Below are 17,777 nucleotides of genomic sequence, written 5' to 3' on the forward strand. Positions count from 1 at the left end.
GTGACGCAAATGCATTGTATAATGTCTGTAAGGTTGAAAATTACCAACTATTTCTCTCAAAAAAGAATGCTAGTGGTATTTCTTGTTCTGTCGCTCTGGTTCTTAGTCCCGAAGTCAACCTCTCGCAAAATCGTCTTACAGGTCCCAATTTGCAAAATATTGCACGGTAGTTGCTAAATGTGTGATCTATACAACATTCATTTTGTTCAGATATTTGTTCATTATCAACTCAGATCGTTGTGGCAATTGATTCTTTTCATCATCTTTTAGGCATCTGTTTTGAAAGTTCTTGTCCATTTCGTTTTGTACTGCCTCAATCTCTCATGAAATAATGATCATCATATGCTGTATTTTGATAGTCTAAGAAATTCTCAGTAAGAACAATAAAAGAGGAAAAAGAATAGGGAAGATTTGCTGCTTTTCCTGATGGATCCTTACACAGTTTATCTTTTTGGTTCATAGAGTAAAGAAGGTACTCATTTTTGGCAGATGTTACTGCTGTTTAGTGCATGAGAATCACTTTTTGCCTGTTTGACCAACAAGCTCACAGATTGTTTGCATTTGAGTCGGAGGAGACAGAAATTAAGGAGATAGAAAGGAATGTGTTCAAGAATTTTGCTTTTATTTTATATACACTTTGATATGTTTGATAACTTGCACTTGTTGAGTGACTCTTCAGTCATTTTGTTGCCCTTTCTTGTTACACAAGGTCTCGCTGCCTGCTCAGACACCCACCCCCCCCCCCCCCCCGCCCCTTGCAGTTGCTATTTCACTCTTTTCTTTTCTTTATCCTTCTGTTGTTCCTCATCTTGTTTGATGTTGCCTCCCAATTCATCCTTATCCTTCAAAGGTTGCCCCCATGGTCCTCTGGATCATTACTGACCCTCCTCTGCCTTTTGTCTGTCCACCCTCCTGCTCTAATCCCTCTTCCTTTACCTGCTGGGCTCCTTGCCCATGACCTCCAACCCTCCCCTTTTGTTTCTTTGTTCTGTGTCCCTAGCCCTCCCCTGACTGTTCTTCTTATGTGTAGTCCTTATATGTGATTGCTGTCCCTACCTGTTTGCCATTTTGCCTCTGACAAAGATTCTTCTAGGATCGAAAGCTCAGGCCCCTTTTGAATCCAAGAATTTTGCTTGTCAAATATCAAAGTACCAAATAAGAAAAACAAAAACACAGTATATGAATGAAGTTGGCAATCAGAGAATGTACTGTACATTGTACATACAACTAGATTATGTTTTTCTTCCTCATAATTCAACAATATGCATGTTATATCTTAAAATTGCCACATGTTGCTCTTGAATAGTGTGTCAAATAAATTCAAAACAAAATTTGAATGTGGCCTTTTGCAATCTGTCATCTAGTGATGGAGATGCAAATAATAAAAGACTGAAAAAATCTTCTTCTTGAAGAGAACAACTTGCTGTCAAGTACAATGTACATGTACTAAAGATAGCATAACTTGAGCCTGTGTAAAATGGTTGTGTCTGTCTGGTCCAGTTTACTTCATACTTGGTGTTTGTTAGGCCCTTATACAATTGTAGCCTATGGTCTACAACTCTAGACCCATGCTTTGTAAACATGGCACTGTACCAAATGGGGACATTAGGATCTGCATCCTGTGAAGCATTGTACAGTGTACTGATATATAATGATATGTATGCAAATTTAAAATGGTGCGTATACATGCATGTATATCTTTTTTCAACTGATGTTTGGGAACTTGATATCTTTCCAGTCACTTAGAACAGAATCCAGTCAGTTTTTACCAAAATAAGTGCCTTAAATCACAAAACCACACAAATGAAATACGTTGTATTGAAACCTTTAAAGCCATTTAGAAGACAATGTTTGTACCACTTAGCTTGGTTTGCACCAAGGACTATGAAATTCATAGAAAATTTTTTTTTGGAGGAATATTTAAAGCAACATTACATTTTTCATTGAAATGTACCTTTAACCTAGTGCTAGGCTTCAATAGGTGTGATATATAGCAAAATATTCTTCTTCTTGTTTTTACAACATGGCAAGGCGGTGGAGAAAGGGCATGAAATTAAGTTACAACAGTGCAGCTGAGAACAAGATTCTTACACTCACTTACATGTGTGTCGGCAGCTGAATTGTATGTTAGTATGGTGAAAAATTGTGTTCCAAGAGCTAGTGTATAAGGTAGTGTATGCAGGTCTTGTGCCATGGAATGTTGATGTGAAGTGGGAGCAGTAATCTATGTCAATACTGTATACACCGAAAGAGTGAAAATAAACCTCAAATTCCTGTTGTTACTTCTACTCCTCTTGCCCACTATCCTACTAGATCCAAGAAGACCAAATTTCTATGGATTTATGCCATTTTCACTTTTCTTTGTGAATCAACGCCTTTCACAAGGTAGAAAAAAAAAAAAACCAAAACAACTTGCCTTTCATTCAAGCCCAAATGTGGACATACAGTTGTACATGTACAATGTACATAAATGTATATATGTGTCAGTAGCTTTATCAAATGCATAAAAATCACAAAATATGTTAGTTGATCATTAAAGGACAAGTTCACCTTAATATACATATGGATTGAGTGAATGCAGCAGTACTGGTAGAACACATCAGTGAAAGTTTGAGGAAAATCAGACAATCCGTTCAAAAGTTATGACTTTTTGAAGTTTCAGCGCCGCCATCACTGAATGAGAAGACTACTACAGCTTGCGATATCACATGCGTAAAATGATATATATAATATTTAATGGAAATTCAACATATTTTCACTTTTCTCGCATAGTAAAAGAGCACTATACTTGCCTCTTTCAGTACGCAGAGGGAATAGAATTATCCTTAACATAAGTCAGTAACAAGTCGAGGGAATATGTACTTTTTTCAGGAAATGAAGTTTTGAGAAATTCTCTTATATTTTCCTTATGTCATTCTACACTGTGCGTCACAAACTGTAATAGTCTTCTCATCCAGCAGTGACTGCACAAAACTTTGAAAATTCATAACTCTGAAACGGATTGTCTGATTTTCATCAAACTTTAATTAATATATTCTAGTGATATTGCTGCCTTCACTCAATCCACATGCATATCGATGCAACACATTCTAGAAGACTAAAGTTAAAGTTTCTGTCTCAAATTTGCATCACAGAAATAACTTCTTATGTCAACATTTATGATTTGGAATTGACCCACCATAGACAATGAAGAAACTTTGAATTTTGAGGCACGAGAAACGAACCTTTTAATAATACATTATTTTATAGCACGAACTTGTCATAAACAAGTATTCTAATAGAGTCAACTGTACTACTGTAAAGCGATATATTCGCTGCACGAAATTTTCGCGAATTGGAGCCGACGGCCTTTTTCGTGGCAAGAAATTTTCGCGAATTGCCTCTTGCGTTCAATGCATATAGTGTAGATAAGAAATTTCGCGTGCATTTTAACTTCGCGAATCTTGGCGCTCGCTAAATTTGCGAAATTATAATGCATACGAACACTTCTCGTTTTACAGTATATATGTAATTACCAGTTGTCCTCTAACCAATAAACTTTATACTACTGTAGATCAAAGACACAGGACCACACTGTACAGAGCACAAAACATGACACTGATCCACATTTGACAGCAGCAGACCCGTATTTTTAATCGTTCTCTGCTATAATAATCCCTTCAGTTTCACATGAATAACAAAATCTTCACTCTAAACTCTACATACTGTATATCTTTGTACAACACATTTTTTTCTTTTATTGCCTCGGCAAGTCTTCTTATGGTGATGACACTATATTTATCTTCATATGAATCCATTTATTTCCTGCTATAACAACTAAAGTTTTATTATGTACAGAAATGTCTTGATGCATTTCCCTGTATACATTTTATAATTATTTGTGCTATCACAGTGTATGTTGCATGCTATATTCATATCATAGTGGGCTATCTACAATGATGAGAGGAGATATAATTATACACGAATACTGGCCAAAGTAGAATTCAAGGAATACAAACAGGCCTAGAGGTCCGTTCACACATGTACGATTACACACAGACTCCACCATTATGTACTCTGGTTAGTGTGGACAAGCAAGGAGACCAGACAGGTGATTAACCCCTTCTGTGCCAGGCACTTTGGACAGTGTGTACAATGCTATATGGTTTTCTCCGCCAATCGATACTCAAAGCACACGGAGGGTTAACAACCAATCATGGAGGCAACTCGATGTGCGCAAGAACTACTTGCCGTGTTTAGAAATTACGACATGTCTGCCATTGTATGGTACTCTAGTCAGAATATCTGTCCACATGTGACAGAGAGCTTTACTTCTAAAAGGAAATTCCAGACTATTTTCCTAATTTCACAACATAGATAAATTGATAGTGCCATGCATAGATTTGTGGAATTTATTGTGGTCCTTGAGCAGCTAAACCAATACTCTGAAAAAACCCCAAACAAATTACACTGAACAAGGCTGGACATAAAAGTAGGAGACTCATATATAACAACCTCATCTGTGTAGAATTCATGCGTGCTTTCTTCTTTTGTTCTGCTTCCATGAGCACCCAATCATGCATTCATATGGTGAAGCTGCTATGTCATCATCCTTGTTCAGTGTGATTTGTTATGAATTTGGACATTATTATTTTATCACTTATCCCAACCACTATAAATTCTGTAACTCTGTATCCAGTATTCATAACTGGAATTTATAGATCTTCAAATGCAAAAGTCTGAAATTATCCGGAGGTCTCCTTTAAAACTCATCATGTAACATCCTCTTCCATATGATCAGGACAGAGAAGCAATTTATCCTACTTCTGTATTCAGTAATCAGATCATTTCCCTAATCTACACTACCCACTACTGGAAGTATCTACAGCATTCTAGCAATGTAAGTTTCATTGTCAAGATAGAAGCTGGAAGACACACAAATTCTTCCAACCATACGAAACACTTCTTCTCTATAATATAAATATGATTAAAGAAAGCAAAAAAAAAGGTGCAAAATATTGTGTAAAATGATATTGTCACAGGGTTGTTTGATATTCTACATACAGATGTATCATCATGTGAGTCGATAATTCAATAGCTTAAAGTTCTTAACCAAAGATTTTCGGGACTAACTTGCAGTGTGTTTCTGTTTTCCATTTGCAAAACATTATCCCTCATTACAAGCTATGTATTGCTGTCATTACTGCATCATGGAAAAAAAAAGCATATACTGTAGTCACAACTCCTTACGATGCTAGCAAAGCATTAAGCCTTTGCCTACGTGGCACAATAAATCCTCAAGGTTCCAATACATGGTTCACCCACTTCACACATGTAATGGGTTAAAACAGGCCAAAAGATGCAGTCCATCATTACATTACATATAAAGGCCAGATACACATGTATATAAATATATTTACATTTATGAGCCAGCTGTTATGACTGACATACAGGACTTGGTACAACTGCACATAATGGATGTCTTACAAAATTTTAAAGGGATAGTATAGTATTGGTGGAGATGAGAATTGGGCTTTTAACTTTTTGCGAGTTACCAAGAAAACACTTATGATAAAGTACAGAGTATACCATTTTAAGAGGAATTCAAAGTTTATTAATTTGATGAAAATCGGGTTTGGAATGACTGAAACATCCAAAAACAAAGTAAAACAAAGTGATCGTAATAAAGTGTGGGTCCCACACTTTATCAGAATCGCTCTTTTTTGGATATCTCAGCCATTTCAAAACCAATTTTCATGAAATAAACGTTGAATTCCTCATAGAATTACATGCTCTTTCATATTTCATAAGAGGTTTCTCATTATCTCACCAAAAATGTTAAAAACCTGAAATTACATCTCAACCAAAACTATATGATACCTTTAAGTCATGATGAATACATCGGTTACATCAACAGCTCTGTGAATGGTTCAGTTCCCCAGTAAAGTTTGTTGACCTGTTCAGTCACCAACAAAAGTTCAATTTCTTTTACATCAATTTTTGCAACATCCAAATCTGGTCAAGCTTCAAATGGAAAAAAAGGAAGAAGAAAAAAAAGGCAGCCGCGGCACACGTACATAGAACATTCGGAATTAATTGCACCAGAGGAACGGGAATTCTTTTGCCGATACCTTCTTGACAGTAAAGCAACGACACCTAATGCCTCAATTCAGTATTATCAATGCTTTTTAGAGTACAGACATTCAGGTACATACACTTCAACTAACTACAATGTAAAGTACATGCAGGTACAAATCAGATGCAATACAGGCAAGAGTGTAAACATTATTTCAAACGGCAAAACAGGAATGAATATAACAGGTATCTCCAGCACAGGCAGTAGATATTCACAATTTAACCCAAATCAGGCCAGTACATGCATGGGCACTACAAGGAGACCCACTTTTCACATGAGGACATTCTGTCAAAACAGCAACTCTTTATTGCTGAAAAAAAATAAAATAATGACAATAATCCAGGATGTAATAAATGCCTCTGATAAGCAAGCACAATTTTTGGAAACACAGTGAAATCAGTATTTTCAACAAAATCAACTCCTGATTGGTACATTTGCTAGCCTAATACATGTAGATCATGACATCGCTGTAACACATTGTACATGTCAAAAAGCAGAGCTTCCAAGGTTTCATGTATGCTGACTGCATCTAACAAGTATATTAGGAGAATTCATGGGAGTAGAGTATACACAGTAGCAGTAATCACATTCATGTCATGCTTTTTTGAAGCCACTTATTTGAGAGAGAGAAAAAAAGAAAACAGATGTACTCAATATATGTTTTGCCAACTGGCCCAAACCTGTGCTAAAAATGTCACAATTCTGCAAGAAGAAGAGGCATTCTGTTTCAAAGCACAGGTTTCATATGCACCACAAATCTAACATAATGCTGGGAAAGCTTTGAAATTGAAAGTACTTTTTAATATTTACTATTAAATCATTTCTCAAAATAAGTCTGGTAATTTAACTATACTGATACAAATAAAGCCCATACATTGTGTAACTCCTTAAAAATTACTCTATTTTTTTTTCTAAGGGAAAGAAAGTTGATCAGGTGCTGTTTTGATTACAATTGTGATATTGCACAGTTCCTTGCACAGAATACAGATCAAATGTCTGTGATGTACAATACCTGTAGACAGCGAAAACCAATGTGAATTTTTGTTAGAAGTATCAAATGGCAGTTCTCCACGTAAGTAGTCATTATAAGAGTTCCCTACAAAAAACAGGCTGATTCACTATGCAGATCAAGAACTTGCCTCCCTGTTATAGCCTGCCACTCGTTTTTACAGCTCTAAATAGTACAGTGTACCTCATTTACTGGATAAATGACTCTCGTTATCAGAGCAAGTGGAAGATGATTTCACCACTAACACAAAACAACAACATTTGTTTGACAAAATTTGAGGAGATGGTTTTTTTTTAAATTCTTTTACATTTCCCACTGCTATTAACCCATTGAGGATGAGTCCCAAGTATACTTGGTCTGGGAAATGCGTGTTGTAGCAAAATCAAACGGTCCTCAACAGGCTAAAAAAAAGGCAACTTGAGCACAAATCTGGCATACATTCAGCAAAAGAGAAGGGGGAAAAAGTTTTAATGTGTACACAGACCAAGTCTGCTAAATTCCCTAGATCCTAACCATTTTGATGAAAAAAAGATGTTCACTATCACCATCATGTTTGCCAAATGTTGCGACAGCCCTTTTTTTCTCACAATTGTTATCATCAGTGTTCCTGTCTGCATGCACAGATTGTGTGTGTCTGATGTGGATGTGTTTGTTTGTGTGTAAATGTATGTGTGTGCATGCACTATATGCAGTATGCATACCTGCCTCCTTGAATGCTTTTGTGTGTGTGTGTGTGTGTGTGTGTGTGTGTGTGTGTGTGTGTGTGTGTGTGTGTGTGCTGTGTATGTGCAAACTCTGCTAGTATCTGATTTCCCTTAAAAACACAAAAATCAACAACCTACCTACCCTGTTACCATATACCATGGTCTGTCATGCCAATACAACTTGTTTTCGCTGACATTTTTGGCTTTTTGCCATAATGTGACACAAATATGCACTCTGTGAGTGCGAGACAGATTCTAGCTTTCAAGACTCAGTGAGCTAGAAAGAACAATTAGATGCTGAGACATTGAAGAGCCAATCCTGATAAAAATTATAAGATGGCATGGTTCTACATCACCTGGTTTCTTTATAAAACCCATATCACCTTCCACTAGAAAGTTCACAAAAAAAGTCAAACACTCTCACACTTAAAAAAAGGAGAGAACTAAAAAAAAAGAGAGAGAAAGATTATAAGTCCTTTGCACTGGCACACTCCACAAGCACACAGCTGAACTGGGCAACTGTCAGTCTTCTGATCTCACCCTGGTAAAGCGGTTGTCAAATGACCTCCATCTCAAAGGTCATCGACCCATGGGGGGCGGCCAGAAAGCTTTTGGTGGTGGTGGTGGTGGCAGTCGTAGTGGAGAGGTCCCCGTCCACATCTACTTAAAGATGGCCTGTCGGTAGTATTTGAGTTCCTCTATGCTCTCCTTAATGTCATCCAGGGCTCTGTGAGACGCTTTTTTCTGATACCCCGCCGCATATTCCTCTGGATACCACCGCCTGAAGGGGTCGAGACAACATGACTTCTTGTTTGGCACAGCTCTAATTCAAACACTTTTTAAACAGCAACCAAATTGGTTTGTTTATAACATATTTAAGAGAACAAGTAGAAAGTGGTGATACAGTGAATATTCAAACATAATTTGTTTACAAGATCTTATCTCAAACTCAGAAAGGAATACATGCTGCAAATAAATTGATGATGTGATGATTATTTGATTATTCCTAAATATATTTGACTAAAAATATGAGCTAAATCTCTCTTTTTGACAGGTTACAACACTAATGGATGTATGGCTATTAAATGTGATGATTCTTCAAAAATTTTGTGTCTCAAAGTCTAGTGTTATGGGCCCGAGGAAAAGATGGTGGTAATCGACAGGGACGTCAAACGGATCATCATCAGTGACACCACACAGAAAACTCTATCACCACCAGACTTCAAGAAACAGTAGTTGACAAATTAATTTCTTGCCCTTGAGCGCCAAGTCTCTCTGAAATCTCTCGAAACTGTTCTGCCCCATGTGGGCTTAGCATGCCACAGTCATTTGCAGAAATAATTTCTCTGTGTTTTTCTGTGACAATGGGCACTTGCAGTAGTCAAAAGGTTAATGCCAGACTTCTCTTTATAACTAATAAGCCAAGCATGTCATAATGATAATGAGGCACTCACCTGCACAGCTCCTTGACCGTGCTGACGTCGACGATGCGGTAGTGCAGGTGGTCCATGAACTGTGGCATGTACTTGACGAGGAAGGCCTTATCGGCGTGGATGCTGTTGCCAGCCAGCGGGCAGAGCTTGGGGTAGGTGTGCTCCCGGACGAAGGCCAGCATCTCGTACTCCGCCTGCTGCAGGGTCGTCTTGCTGGCCCGCACGGCGTCCACCAGGCCCGAGGCAGTGTGGTGCTGGACACACCAGTCATTCATGCTGGTCAGCACGTCCTCTGGCTGGTGGACAATGAGATTGGGTCCCTGGTAGGAAGGTGCAAATTAGAATCACTCATCTAATAAGAAAACATAATCTGGCAAGCCTGCACCTCATAGATATCAAACAGTCAAACCTGCCCCAAGTGTTCAACTGTTATTAATGACAACCTGTAGATAGAGCCCACATGGAAATCCCTGCAGAGAAAACATGGATGTAGATCTAGAACATCTAGTCTAACAAGACTTGTGTCCAAAGACTGGATTTCCTTTGGACGAGAGAAAAGGAACAGCAGCAGGCGGAGGCACAGCTACCAGCTTACCATAATCTTATAGGCCACAGCATCAAACAGATAATGCTGAAACTCGTCTACAGCTACTACTGTATATCAACGACATCCAGAAAGAAGTCACCAGTACTACTAGGCTCTTTGCTCATGATTGTTTATTATATCACCCAATTAAATCACTGGATGATATGAGTGATCTTCAAAAAGACCTTGACGTAATGGTTAAATGGTCTCACAGATACAAACCTGTAGGGCATGCAGTTTAACCCTGCCAAATGCAAATCTATGCGCGTTACCAGAAAGAGGTCTCCAGGCAAAACATCCTACAACATCAGTGGTGTTACTCTCCAAGGAACCAAGGAGATCAAGTACCTAGGCATCAAAATCCATAACGACCTACGCTGGAATTGCCATACTCATTACTTAACTTCTAAGGCTGCGAGTGTTTTGAACTTTGTCCGGCGGAATTTTCATCATTGTTCATCTACTGTCAAGGAAAAGTTATACTTCACCTTAGTTAGACCACACTTGGAATACGCTGTTGCCACATGGGATCCTTACACTGACAAAAATATTTTGTCCATTGAAAGAATCCAGAGACAAGCTGCACGTTCTATCATTAGCACTTATAGAATCTAGCGTCACTCAACAGAACTCTCTTGGATGGAAGTCACTCCAAGCAAGACAAGAAGTACATCGTCAGAGCACAAGACATCACATCACAACACATCAGAGCAGAAGAGGACACCAACTCAAAATCCACAAGCAACACATGTTGTAGCCAGGAAATATACGTTCCGTCAAAGGGTAATTCAAGACTGGAACAATCTCCCCCAGCAGCAGTTCATGCAACGTCAATAAACAGCTTCAAAACAGAATTAAGACTATCAATGGGTTACTAACGGCGAATAGCCCCCCTCACCCTAGCCGCACTACATTGGTACACTACCAAGACGGATGCGGCCCTTCAGTAAGTTCAGTAAGTCTGACTTGCTTTCACAAAATGTTAAATAATAGATTTGATATTGACTATATATCACACACCAAACCCAAGCTCATTAGAAGTAGACGCGGACATTCTCATCCCCTTCAGTTCAAAGTACCAAACCTCCAGACTGGGAGTTCACAGGAACTCATTCTTTCCCCTCACAATTAATGCATGGAATGAACTTCCTTCTTCGATCCGTAATCACACACTGATTTAGCTAAATTTAAAGAGATCATGTTAACTTAATAGAGTAATTGTTTAAACGTCCACCCTCCAGCACCTCCAGTTAAAACTCCAGTGGGAGTATTCAGGAGGATCTTACCCAAGTACCAAGCTTAATTTACTGTACCATCCTGATCATCGTGTAGATTCCAGACTAGAAAATAACAGGGCTGCCAACTCTCACGCATTGAGCGTGAGACTCACGCATTTTGGTCCTTTCTCACTCTAAAACTTTATTTTATTTGCATGCATTTCTATTGATCTCACTCATTTTGACTCCTAGAGTCCTAAATTATAGCATTGGCCTATGAGAGTCTCACTCTCAACTAGACTAGTTTCCAGTGTTGGCAGCCCTGAAATAATAACTTGATAATTTAAGTTATTGATCATGTGACCCATGACGGGGCCATGTCGTACAGTCTGTTCATTACCAAAATCAAAAACTTTACCTCAGCGACTACATTCAGGTCCTGGTCTGTAATAAGGCAAGCCATCTCTATGATATGACATGTGTTCACGTCAAGTCCCGTCATTTCGAGGTCAACCCACACGAGGCGACTTTTCATCTCCTCAATTTTCTTTGGCCGACCTCCTCCTCCGGCGGGCTGGTTGTGCTTGTGGTGATGATGATGATGATGGTGATTGTTACTCATCGCAGCGGCGGCACACGTAATACCACGCTGGCAGACAAACTTCTTTGAATACTGAGGATGGAAGATGTGACGGAGTTTTGACAAAAACATCGATGATTCAACGAGATGTTTCTCAAGTTCACTAACTACCTCAGTTTAGGGACCTTGGTATAGAGAGTGCAGCCGTGTGTTGACGGTCAACGCAGCCCAGTCTCTGTCCGGCGAAGTGGTGGCAGCAGTAACCGATGGTTCGATGCTCAGTTTTATCCGTGCATGGCGCTGGTGGTTCCACGTTGAAGCTCCGACAAAATTCTTGTGCAATGATGATGGGCATTCACTGGTGTGCCAGACGAAATCTAAACACGAGATGGCGCTATACCAGAATCAAATTTGGGAAAAGGTATCATTCTTCGGTTGTTTCGTTTTGTGTTGTTTCAATGTTGTTGCTGTTGTTTTTTTTAAATCAATATAAAGCTTGGGGTTTTTTTTTAATATAGAATGTATCATCATTATGTATGGCGAATGTATAGCAAGCGGAAGAAAATAAAGTACAATAATTATGTATCATGCAAAACAAAAAAGTACTTCATGTATAATGATTATTTTTATAATGCGAGAAAGAAAGCATGATTTGAGACTGAAACAATAATGAATGGTTTCACAAACAAGTTTTCGAATACTGTCAATCATCTTTAATTTTGTCACCCAATATACTGAATTATTGTAGTTGAACCCCCCCCCCCTACACACACACACACACACACACACACACACACACACACACACAAAGTAATTGAAGAGTTTGTTCGCCAAAACCGATAAGTCCATTTTTGAAGATTTTGAAGTACGGTCTCTGTCATAAAGTACAAAATAATACCTTTTAAATAATATATTGATCACTACATATAAAGGTACATTTTTGAAGTTATGGTCAAAAGAAGCAAAATTTTTCTTATTATTCTCTTTATTTTTCTTGACCTTTAGTCGCAAATATCTCCATTTGGCAAATATGGACTTATCGGTTTTTGCAAACAAACTCTTCAATTGGAGAGGAGTCTTAATTTTCAAACAAAAGGGATGTTGTGCAATGATACATTTACCCCAAGGCCTCCCATTCCACTATGATGACCGAATATGCCACTTCACCTCCGGCCAGTCAATGACCTCTTCTTACATAAAGGAATAACTTCAATAAAACCGCAATTTACGACCAGGCTGGTTGAGTCAAATCCGAACATCCTGTCCTACCGTAAGTCATCATTCGAGAATTGTTGTTGAGTCCAAATCCAAAAACATCATACCTTCTTTTCTGAAACTAGTCCCGCCTTTGTTTCCATAAAAACTTAAGTTTCGCCAAATTGAAAACCTTTTTTAATCATTAAGACTCCACCCCATCCTTTGTTTGTATGTTTTAATAAAAAATATCTATCACGGATGTAAGATATATGAAGAGTTTGTTCGCAAAAACCGATAAGTCCACATTTGCCAAATGGAGATATTTGCGATTAAAGTTCAAGAAAAATAAAGAGAATAATAAGAAAAATTTTGCTTCTTTTGACCATAACTTCAAAAATGTACCTTTATATGTAATGACCAATATATCATTTAAAAGGTATTATTTTGTACTTTATGACAGAGACCGTACTTCAAAATCTTCAAAAATGGACTTATCGGTTTTTGCGAACAAACTGTATGATTCGAAAAAGGATTTGTTAAATTTTGGACTCTGAAGCTTGAGGGAAGTGGACATGCCATAAGACACCTCTCGAATAAAGAGTCTTCAAAATAATTCTACTCAACTGTGTATCGGAAGTTATTCATTGAGCGAACCTATAAGAAGAGCCCAATCCCAATACACAATTGAGATAACACAGAAAAGTTCATTAAACAATTATTATTGTGTATGAGCTAGTAGGCTCCATACGATTTCGTGTGTGTGTTACCCGACTGGGGGAAATAAGACCCCCTCAAATGAACATAGAATGATAATGTGTTAGTTTTTTTTTCTCTCTCTCTCATTTTTCCTATTTCAAAACTAAACCGTTCTTGAGGCCAAACTACTCTCTAATAAAAATCGAGAGAACGTTAATATTCACTCTTAAACGAGTGAATACAAAAAAGAGTGAATTTAGAGTGAAATTGGAGGGAATTTTTAGTGAAAATGTTCATTTTCACTCATTTTGGAGTGACCTAAAGAATCACTCGAAGATTTTGGAGTGATCTCTGAGGTCACTCTAAAACGAGTGAAAATGAACATTTCCACTAAAAATTTGTTTTGTTGTGCTTTTTTTACTTTCATTACATGGCAAGTTCTCGGTAAATTTACCAAGAATAGTAATAATAACAGGGCATAATAGACTCTGATTTGTTTACTTTAATCTAATTTTAGAGGATAATGTTGCCATAGGTTAGCGGCATGGTGTTTGTATAAATATCTTAAATAATACCAACCAAACGCTTGATTTCCTGTTGTTGTTGGTTTTTTTTTTATCAATCATCACACACATTGACCCTCCCCACACACATTTTATGTAGATATCATACATTGTATGTGATGCCACATACCTTCCATTCTTTGCCTGCCATACCTACCCAATAACGTGCACAATATAGGTTTGAGGATTTTTATCACTGGTTATAAACCGTTATTTGATCATTAAGTTATGGTGACAGATTTGAAGTTCCAACAATATAGAATCGAGCTTAAGAATAACTACAAGATATATAAGTTTTCTATTTCTTTCAAACGGTGGTGAGGGGTATGGGGTGATGACATTTTCATGATATCAACTAGAAGGGTTTTATCGCAAAGCGAGCTAATTCAATATTTGGTAAGTTGAGCCTGCTGCTAAAAAAAGTAATTAATAAGAAAATACAGAATATCTTTAATCATAACTTCTAGAATATTCCTTGTAATGTTACAAATTAGATATTACTGGAAAGATCTAATTTTGATGTATCTGACGATGAACTTATTTTGAAATGTTTAAAAATGGCCCTCAGACCATTTTGCAATAAAACTCTTCATTATAATTGCAAATTCAACATCCCGTAATTTGTTTCCTGTTTTCATCAAAGTCAAGTACTGTGTATATAGAACGCAGAACGTGTGGATTTTTATCAAACAATGACCTTTCAGAACTTATATTAATTCATTCATTGATTGATTGATTGATTCATTGAATAAATAATATTGAATTGATTTGCATGCCACGGAAAATTATCACAAACCATCTAGTCTACACAGAGCTGCAGTTTGTGGGTGTTGTTGTCATTATGTTCATCATTAAGATTAAGATAAATTTTTATTTATTTTCTATTTAATTTCACGAGTTCATCCAAAAACAAACAAACAAACAAACAAACAAACAAAAGTCCGGAGACCATGACGGAGGTAGGGGATAAGTGAAAGATAGTATTATTAAGAATTAATTTGGGGCTGGAAGAGTTTTACAAAAATGAAAATGTGTGCAGAGGTTGGTGACAGTAGAAGAAAAGGGTATGAGAGTAATGTAGAGAAATACGAGGAAAGTAGAAAAAGAAGAATAAAAAATTGAGAAAGAAGAAAGAGAAGGAGAAAGAGGAAGGAGGAGGAAATAAAAGGACGAAAAATAGGAATGACGGGATTTGGATAGACAAGTGCTCTTAAATTTAGCCCAGAACTTGAGCAAACAAAACAGTCTTCGGTTTCCAGTTTCCGATTTTGGCCACAAATGTGTTTTGATAGCGGGTGCTATTTTTCCTGATGATAGTATTCCATTTTCCCCGTTTTCATCCCGTCATTACTGTCATGCGAACACTAATCCTGATGTAGTTTTGAGAGGATTGTTGTGGCGATGAAATAACTAAAATATTTGAAAAAAAAAATTACCAATTTTCTGTATGTAGTAATTAAAAAAAAAGCTAAATAAAAACACATGCATATGCTACTAACATCATAATATTAACAGCGGTTACTAACCATACGTATCAAAACAAAAACACTTACTATAAGCCCTTGTTCCGAAAATAACCTTTTCCCATTTCATCAAATGTAACCCTATCTTGTTTCTTAAAGCGATTTATTTTTCTTTATCCCGATATTCTATTATCTTCTCATAAACTTCCTCAAAGGTAGGAATAGCACCTTCCGACCTAAATCTAAATATATGTATAATCTTTCAACATACAAATTATTGTATAACATTTGGTAGAAGGGTCCTTTCCAACGATAACGATATCGCAGTTCAATGTTCAATTAACGATCGCCCCGTCACTGTACAGGCATGCTAACCTGAAAACATTGAACTGCACATTACTTGAATATGAGACCATTCTGAAGCAAATTTTCACACAATAGATATATAATGTATTCTTAGATTAATCCCACAAGGATTGGAACAATCATCCCCCAGCATTCCCACTAATTCCCACTGATCAGTTACTAGCAATCCACTTTAAACGTGTCAATAATATTCGGCCACAAAGGCAACCCCCCCCCCCAAAAAAAAAAAAAAAAAGAGAAGAAAAAATAATGTTTATATGTTTCTGCCTTTTGCTTAGAAAAAGAACACTGATTATTTTCAATAAAACCAAATAAAAAAAAACCATTCGTATGAACAACTCCATAATCAGACAATAAATGATTGAATCTTGAATTGAATCTTGAATCTTGAATCTTAAGTATTGTACTAAAATTCCATGACTTTCATCAAAAGCGTTGTGCTTCTCGGTCTTAAAAAATATAAGTTCATAAACTTTTCCGGATGGGACATCTTGAAACAAAATTATATTAAGAAAAAAATTAAACGAAATACATGCAGTTCTCTTTATTAACGAAAAAAAAAAAATCATGTATTTCCCTCATAATTCTCGCTTTTTAAAGCTGCATCACCTAAATTATGTGGCCACACACTCACAAACACCCTTACACCGCACACCTAATACTATACTCATACGCGTACACGAGTGCAAACACATACACATATAGAAATAAACAATGTCAACTTTCTTCTCACTTTCGGGAGGGAGGTGTTTTTGGACTTGACGTCCTTATTTATTTTCACAATATTGTTCACAACCATCGGTCTGTTGGCGTTGAAAGTGTTCATATTCACAATAAAAAGCGCAAACTATACACACTAGGATATAAGCAAGATCGACGCTTGGTTAGAGTTCCGAAATAATGATAAAATTTCACCATATTCTACACATTTATCAGGTAGCAGAAGTTTTGTGTCGACGGAATATACAGGCACAGCCCGATTTGGAAAAATCATTCTGGTGGAAGGATAAGAATATAATTTTCAATTCTTTCCTATAGGAATATCAAGGGTCCATGCCCCTGTTATTATTCACAAACTTTACTCAATGAACGATCGACAAAACCAGGTTATAGACGGATTTCATCACAGACAATGTATCCCCGAAAACGTGTAAGCACAGATCTACAAAATGTAACATTATGCATGAAATCAATATAATGTAACATCTTATACTGCCCTGACTTAACTGCTAAAGGGCAGTATAACAACAGAAAGTGTACAAAGGTACGTAAGCATTTACAGTGATACAAAATTCACAACGCGCTCTTAAAACAACCATAACTTATACATATACATTGCACATGCTTGTGCCAGCTTGCCATCATTCTTGGATACATATGCCTACTGCTGCTGCATACGCGTTTTGTCACGTGTATTCATTCAATTGCATATTTGCAGAATCTACTGATTATCAAATGTAATTTACCTTTATGAATTCCGGCTGCAATACATTATCACAGAATGCTATACATTACAGGGATTCATCCCAACTGCTCGGGGCAATTATGCAGAATAACAGTAATCTGTCTGTGTTATAGGATTATGTACAGATATTCATTTGGCAACTTTCTACGGAAGACAATGAAAAGTTTCGCCATTTGAAACGTATCGCGTCAAGTCCAAGGAGTAACTGGGATACTTTATAGGGACAGATTTACTCTTTGAGCTTGTTATGCTTATTCACATTTTCACGTGGAAAGAAAAACGGTCCAAGGCACTTTATAAATACACATAGTAATGTAATCTGAATTCAAATATAGGATATAGCCGTTAGCAAGAGAATACTAAGGTATGATTTACATAGTTGT

The 17,777-nt window shown here is 37.1% G+C and overlaps 1 protein-coding gene across 1 annotated transcript; it reads right to left on the reverse strand.

Moving 5' to 3' along the window:
- Positions 1-8,488: 8,488 nt before the first annotated feature.
- LOC139739207 (probable oligoribonuclease) lies at positions 8,489-11,791 on the reverse strand. Its single transcript, XM_071649821.1, has 3 exons — positions 11,483-11,791; positions 9,283-9,581; positions 8,489-8,609 (listed from the first exon to the last, which is right to left on the reverse strand). The coding sequence occupies exons 1-3, from the start codon at positions 11,774-11,776 to the stop codon at positions 8,489-8,491; spliced, it is 714 nt and encodes a 237-aa protein (XP_071505922.1). The 5' UTR covers positions 11,777-11,791.
- Positions 11,792-17,777: the final 5,986 nt, after the last annotated feature.

Source organism: Diadema antillarum, unplaced genomic scaffold (genome assembly GCF_040938485.1).
Source record: "Diadema antillarum isolate AM-2024a unplaced genomic scaffold, OU_Dant_1.0 seq00000788_RagTag, whole genome shotgun sequence".
Lineage (NCBI taxonomy): Eukaryota > Metazoa > Echinodermata > Echinoidea > Diadematoida > Diadematidae > Diadema > Diadema antillarum.

Excerpts from the sequence above, each read along its gene's own strand:
- LOC139739207 (XM_071649821.1), bottom strand. The coding sequence starts at position 11,776 with ATGTTTTTGTCAAAACTCCGTCACATCTTCCATCCTCAGTATTCAAAG. Across the intron at positions 9,582-11,482 it reads ACCTGAATGTAGTCGCTGAG|GGACCCAATCTCATTGTCCA; the intron begins GTAAAGTTTTTG and ends CCTTCCTACCAG. Across the intron at positions 8,610-9,282 it reads ACGGTCAAGGAGCTGTGCAG|GCGGTGGTATCCAGAGGAAT; the intron begins GTGAGTGCCTCA and ends CGACCCCTTCAG.